Genomic DNA, 7608 nt, shown 5'->3' on the forward strand with positions numbered 1-7608 from the left:
ACCTTTCTCTAAAGTTGGAGAAAGAGCAAATGAACTATTGGGTTTAATCCATACAGATGTATGTGGACCAATGAGTACAAATGCTAGAGGTGGTTTCAGCTACTTTATCACTTTCACTGATGACTTCAGTAGATATGGTTATGTCTACCTAATGAAGCATAAGTCTGAATCCTTTGACAAATTCAAGGAATTTCAGAGTGAAATAGAGAATAAATTAGGCAAGAAGATTAAGGCACTGCGGTCTGATAGAGGCGGTGAATATCTGAGCTATGAATTTGATGACCATCTGAAAGAATGTGGAATTCTATCAGAATTGACTCCTCCTGGAACACCACAATGGAACGGTGTGTCGGAACGGAGGAACAGAACCTTGCTAGACATGGTCGGGTCAATGATGGGTCATGCCAAACTTCCATTAGAATTTTGGGGACATGCACTAAATACAGCTGCACTCACTATAAATAGAGCTCCGTCTAAAGCTGTCGAAAAGACTCCATATGAATTATGGTTTGGAAAGCCTCCAAATGTGTCTTTTCTTAAGATTTGGGGATGTGAAGTATACGTCAAACGATTAATTTCAGACAAACTTCATCCAAAATCTGACAAATGTATCCTTGTGGGCTATCCAAAGGAAACAAAGGGGTATTACTTCTATAATACATCTAAGAACAAGGTGTTTGTTGCTCGAGATGGTATCTTTTTGGAGAAAGATCACATTTCCAAAATGACAAGTGGGAGAAAAGTAGACCTCGAAGAAATTCGAGTCGAACAACAAACTCTAGAGAATGCTCAAGATAACATTCAGGATGAAACTCAGAGATCTTTAGAAGAATCTGGTGAGAATCATGGTCAATCTAGAAATGTTACCCCGCGTAGATCGCAAAGATATAGATCTCAACCGGAAAGGTACTTAGGTATTTTGACGAACGAGAGCTATGACGTTCTATTACTTGAAAGTGATGAACCTGCGACTTACAAACAAGCTATGACGAGCCCTAGCTCCAAGCAATGGCAAGAAGCCATGCAATCTGAATTAGACTCCATGTCTGAAGACCAAGTATGGGATTTGGTCGATTTGCCAGATGGCTACCAAGCCATAGGAAGCAAATGGGTTTTCAAACTGAAAAAGGACAAGGATGGGAAACTTGAAGTTTTCAAATCTAGATTGGTTGCAAAAGGTTACAGGCAAGTCCACGGTGTGGATTACGATGAAACCTTTTCACCAGTTGCAATGCTAAAGTCTATTCGGATAATGTTAGCAATCGCTGCATATTACGATTACGAAATATGGCAGATGGATGTGAAAACTGCTTTCTTAAACGGCGTTTTAACAGAAACTTTGTTTATGACACAGCCTGAAGGTTTTGAGGATCCAAAGAATGCTAAAAAGGTATGCAAGCTAAAGAAGTCAATCTACGGATTGAAGCAGGCATCCAGGAGCTGTAATATACGTTTTGATGAAGCAGTCAGTGACTTTGGTTTCATCAAGAACGCAGACGAATCTTATGTATACAAGAAGGTAAGTGGGAGCAAAATTTCTTTCCTAGTATTATATGTCGACGACATATTACTTATCGGAAATGACATTCCTATGTTGAACTCTGTCAAGATTTGGCTTGGGAAATGTTTTTCGATGAAAGATCTAGGAGAAGCACAGTACATATTGGGCATCAAGATTTACAGAGATAGATCTAAAAGGATGATTGGACTTAGTCAAAGCACTTATATCAATAAGGTGCTTGATAGGTTCAAGATGGCAGACTCCAAGCGAGGCTACCTACCCATGTCTCATGGAATAACTCTAAGCAAGACTCAGTGCCCAAAAACACTTGATGAGCGTAGACGAATGAATGGGATTCCATATGCATCATTGATTGGTTCAATAATGTATGCTATGATATGGACACGCCCGGATGTTGCGTACGCACTCAGTGCTACGAGCAGATACCAGTCAGACCCAGGAAAGGCGCATTGGACTGCTGCCAAGAATATTCTGAAGTACCTGAAAAGGCACAAAGATGACTTCCTGGTCTATGGTGGAGATGATGAATTAATTGTTAAAGGCTATACAGACGCAAGTTTCCAAACCGACAAAGATGATTTCAGATCACAATCTGGGTTTGTCTTCTGCCTCAACAGAGGTGCAGTAAGCTGGAAAAGTGCTAAGCAAAACACCATTGCGGATTCTACAACTGAAGCGGAGTACATTGCTGCACATGAAGCAGCAAAGGAAGCTATATGGCTAAGGAAGTTCATAGGTGAACTTGGTGTAGTCCCCTCCATTAAAGGACCAATAGCCCCGTATTGTGATAATAAGGGACCTATTGCACAGGCAAAGGAGCCTAGACACCACCAGAGAGTCAAGCATGTACTTCGTAGATTTCACCTTCTACGAGAGTTCGTTGAAAGAAAAGAAGTCGAGATAAACAAGATTGGAACTGATGACAACATATCAGATCCATTGACTAAACCTCTGCCGCAGGCGAAGCACAACTCGCACACTGCAGCTATGGGAATCAAGCATATTGGAGAATGGCTTTGATATCCCTGTTTAATGTTTTAAAGTTTTAGAGTTTAAATCTTTGTAAAACATTATTGGTTAATCATTCACAATAAATGAAAAGAATTCATTTTTCCATTTAATTTGTGGTTTATTAAATGATGAGTCCCTTCAATTTGACGATATATTCAAGATAGACTGTCAGGACCAGTCCTGTGACAAAGAAATGTCTATCAAGTGAACTTGAATGTCAAAGGTTGAAAATGGTCCCTAGTCGGAGTATTCTATAAAATTGGACGCATAGAAAACGTTAGACGATTAGAATGCAAGATGACTAGTAGTTCTGTTTCTTGAACTATGTGGACATGGCAATGTCATAATCATTTGCATAGATACTTACTTTGGGAAGACTAGTATCGGACAAGACCTATGAAAATTTACTGTAAGAGATGAAAATCTGTCATAAGTAAATTTCATTAAATTATTAGACACTAAATCCTCAATACCTGAGTGATTTGAGATTACTTGTTTGAGAACTGGTTGCTTTGACGTTGACCAACCGTCGCACCGTAAAAGGAGGCTATAAAGGCAACGCTCAGGTAATCACCTATCAAACGAAGTCTAATCTCAAGATCGCAAGATTGGGATTGTCCTCCCATAAATCGGGATGAGATGCTTAAAAGTTGTACAAGGCCACTCGGAGAGCTAGAAACTGTGAAATGCATGGCCGTGCTCGGATGAATCATAGGCTATGATTATCTGTTTATTTGATCAGTTGAACTCTGAAACCGAGGAACACCTCTGGACATAATAAGGATGACAACTCTTACCTTATGTTCAAGAGCAAGCATCGAGCGACAAAGGAATTAGGAAATGCACACTTGTCCCTAAGGACAAGTGGGAGACTGAAGGAAATAATGCCCTTGGTCCAAGTATGCATTCTATGTTAAGTCTAATAGGTGCGGTTCAGTATTAATTAACAAGTTAATAATTCAGTGAGATCAAGTGAGCTGAATGCCTAGCTAGAGGCCGCTTCAGTTCAAGTGGAATTAATGATATTAATCCACAGCTTACTCTTGACTGAACCCGTAGGGACACACAAATAGTACGTAAACGGATCAAGTATTTAATGGCATTAAATACTCCATCTAAGGATATTCAGAATCGACGGATCTTGGTTTCAGTGGGAGCTGAGATCGTCACAGGCAAGAAATGAATGCTCCGGAAACGAGCTCAGCGCGCGCCAACGCTGCGGCAGCGTGTGGGCCTCGCAGCAATGGTCTGCGAGCTCGCGGGATGCGCGTGCGCGCATGGCGCCCCTCGTGGGCTGCTGTGCGTGCGTGTGTGTTGGTGTGCTATACGAATCCTAAAGCTATCAGGTTTCGACTAATGATTAAATTCCTAAAACTAAAAGGATGAATTAATTAAATAGGAATTCTATTAGGATTCTAATTTAATTAATTCGTATCCTAATAGGATTACGATTCCCTTTCCATGCCTCTATAAATAAAGGCCTAGGGTCATTATTTTGCATAGAGATTTCAAGTATTCAAAGTGATTTTTGAGAGCAAAAATTCAGTCATACAATTGCCTATATGTGCCGAAAATTCTAAGTACCTTAAGGGCGATCCTAGTTGGTCAAGCTTAAGGCGGATCTGGACGTGCTGTGGACTATCTACGGAGGGACGACACTTGGAGTCCTAAAGACTTGTTCTTGTTCGGTTCGGGCGCAGCTATGAAAACCCGTCCACGTGTTGCCTTGCCACAAGAACCAACACCATGAAAACCCAACGCCAGAAATTAGTTAACCAACGCCATGAGCTACTTAACGTACACTAGAAATACCCACGCCAGGAATTACTGTAACTACGCCAGCATTACCCCACGCCAAGAGGAATTGAACCTACGCCAAGTTTACCCTACGCCACGAATTTCTGATCCTACGCCATTGAAACCAACGCCAGGAGGCACTGAACCTACGCCAAGACAACCATACGCAAGGAGCTAATATAACCTACGCCAGCATTACCCCACGCCGAGAGGAATTGAACCTACGCCAAGTTTACCCTACGCCATGAATTTCTGATCCTACGCCATTGAAACCAACGCCATGAGGCACTAAACCTACGCCAAGACAACCATACGCTAGGAGCTAATATAACCTACGCCAGCAGAACCCAACGCCAGGAATTACTAAACCCACGCCAATAGAACACCACGCCAGGAGGAACTCAACCTACGCCAAGAGTATACCACGCCTGGAGGAACTGAACCCACGCCACCAGTACTCCACGCCACGAATTACTAAACCTACGCCAGCACAACCCCACGCCACGAATGACTAAAACTACGCCAATCGGACACCACGCCAGGAGGAACTGAACCCACGCCAAGAGAGCACTACTCCAGTAATTACGGAACCTACGCCAGCATTACCCCACGCCAGGAACCATAAATTCGAAGGCTCCTAAGTCCCGACTATCCTCTGGGATCACCGGTTTGCCTCTAATTGGCAATCCCTTAAGGAAAAAGACATCCTCTAGAGTCGGGCTCATCCAAATAGAGATGAAACAAAATGAAAAGCTTGATATATGCATAACATGGTGTACCTAAAATTGTAAAGTGTCCTCCGTGTAATTAAAGTAACTGGATAACATTAGTAAAAGATGGAACTCTAGAAGAAAAACCATGACCAATCTATATCACTAAGGGTATATTCTTTCCACCTTAGAGTTCCTTAAATTATTTGATTGGACCTGATTGAAACAAAATTAAAATTTTAGTGTAGAGAGGCTCTACCAAAAGGGGGTAGGCTTTTATTAATTCGATAAGTCCGAAATTACAACATTCTGGAGCCAAGAAGGCCCTTCATCTACCCACATCCTTTCACAATCAGAAGCTAGAGCCCACTTTGCAATCCGGTGAGCCGCTTCGTTACAATTACGATAACAAAAATTAAACTTGCACCAATTAAAGCTAGAACATAATGAAATAACATCATCAATATAAAGCTGGATATCTCCTCTACGCTGCAGCTCACCCTCGAGAGCTCGCACAATAGTCTGAGCATCCCCCTCGAAGACAATTCGCTGCCAAACACCATGAGCTCGAGCCACTTGCACTGCCTCCAACGCTGCCATAGCTTCAGCACGTTCTGCATCTCCACGAGCATAGGCCAGACCAGCTTTAACCAGAACAATATCCCCTGAATTATTTCGAGCAATCACACCAATACCAATCCTTCCCCCATCCAAATCCAAAGCTGGTTCAAAGTTTACTTTTATTGTGTCAACATCAGGAACCTTCCATTTAACCATATTACGTTGGCCACCAGTGGTTGACTTCGTATCAGCTCCTTGATATTCACCCAATAAATCCAATGCTCTCTGTTTTGCCAGACCAGTAGAGCAGTGAATCTTAGAGCAGTGGATCTTATCGAAAAGAAGCTCATTTCTGCTCTTCCAAATGTGCCAAACAAACATAATAAACTGCTCAACCCGTTGCTTAGGCATAGAGTTAATCACCCAGGCAAGCCACTCCCTAAAAGATTGCGCACTAACACACCTAAACTCCACATCGCAGCCCCACCAAAATTCTGTAGCCCACTCACAGTCACGAAGGAAATGCAGTAAATCCTCCGCCATCCCACACCTACAGCAAGCAACATCCAGATCAATGCCCTTGCGTTAATTGGTTTTCGTAGCAAGCCCAGCAAGCCATCCAACCAAAGCTAGCAACTTTCGGGGGAACATTCTGAAGGAAATAATGCCCTTGGTCCAAGTATGCATTCTATGTTAAGTCTAATAAGTGCGGTTCAGTATTAATTAACAAGTTAATAATTCAGTGAGATCAAGTGAGCTGAATGCCTAGCTAGAGGCCGCTTCAGTTCAAGTGGAATTAATGATATTAATCCACAGCTTACTCTTGACTGAACCCGTAGGGTCACACAAATAGTACGTAAACGGATCAAGTATTTAATGGCATTAAATACTCCATCTATGGATATTCAGAATCGACGGATCTTGGTTTCAGTGGGAGCTGAGATCGTCACAGGCAAGAAATGAATGCTCCAGAAACGATGATATTGCCGGAAACGGAAATATGGATCGTATCGGAAATATAAATATTATCCAAGTCGTAGATGTTGCCGGAAACGGAAACATGGTACGTATCGGAAAATATTATCGGAAATAGAAATATTGCCGGAATCGGAAATATTGCCGGAAACGGAAATATTGTCAGAATCCGAAATATTATCAGAATCGGAAAATAATTCCGGAAACGGAAATATTGAATATTTGTTCGAAACGGAAATTAATTCCGGAATCGGAAATATTAAATATTGTTCGTATCGGAAATGAATTCCGGAATCGAGAATTTAATCGGAAGCGTATCGTACGAATTAGCATCGGACGAGGCCTGCCAGACGAAGGCCTAGCACGAAGCCGGGCCATCGCCCAGCAAGCCAAGCGCAACAACCACACGCCAAGCATACGACCAGGCCCAGCGCAAAAGCCAGGCCCAGCCGTAGCTTGGGCGCGCGCGCGGACAAGGCTGCGACAGTGGGCCTTGCGCTGTGCGCTCGGCGTGGGCCGCAAGGCCTGCGTGCGGGCGTGCGGTGCTTGTGCGCCACTCGTGTGTGTTACTCGAATCCTAAAGCGTATAGAATTCGTTTAATGATTAAATTCCTAATCCTAAAAGATAAATTAATTAAATAAGAGTTCCACTAGGATTCTAATTTAATTAATTCGTATCCTAATAGGATTCCAATTCTCTTTCCATACCCCTATAAATATGTGGCCTGGGTTCACAATTTATAACGAGTTTTCAAGTATTCAAAGTGAGTTTTTTGAGAGAAAAATTCAGTCACATACCTTGCCTAAAAGTGCCGAAATTATTAGTACCTTAAGGGCGATTCTAGTTTGTCAATCTTAAGGCGGATCCGGACGTGCTGTGGACTATCTACGGAGGGACGACACTTGGAGTCCTAAAGACTTGTTCTTGTTCGGTTCGGGCGCAGCTAGGGAAGGCACGCAACAAAGAGTATGCTTCTAAACTGTGCTATATGATTATGTGTAAATAATATGTATTCCTGGCTTAATGGTTGT

At 42.4% G+C, this 7608-nt stretch overlaps 1 protein-coding gene across 1 annotated transcript; it reads right to left on the minus strand.

Moving 5' to 3' along the window:
- Positions 1–5319: 5319 nt before the first annotated feature.
- On the minus strand, positions 5320–6144 carry LOC130467429 (uncharacterized). The gene has a single exon (XM_056835935.1). It carries the CDS (start codon positions 6142–6144, stop codon positions 5320–5322), a length of 825 nt encoding a protein of 274 aa, XP_056691913.1.
- Positions 6145–7608: the final 1464 nt, after the last annotated feature.

This window comes from Spinacia oleracea, chromosome 2, assembly GCF_020520425.1.
Source record: "Spinacia oleracea cultivar Varoflay chromosome 2, BTI_SOV_V1, whole genome shotgun sequence".
NCBI classification, from domain to species: domain Eukaryota; kingdom Viridiplantae; phylum Streptophyta; class Magnoliopsida; order Caryophyllales; family Amaranthaceae; genus Spinacia; species Spinacia oleracea.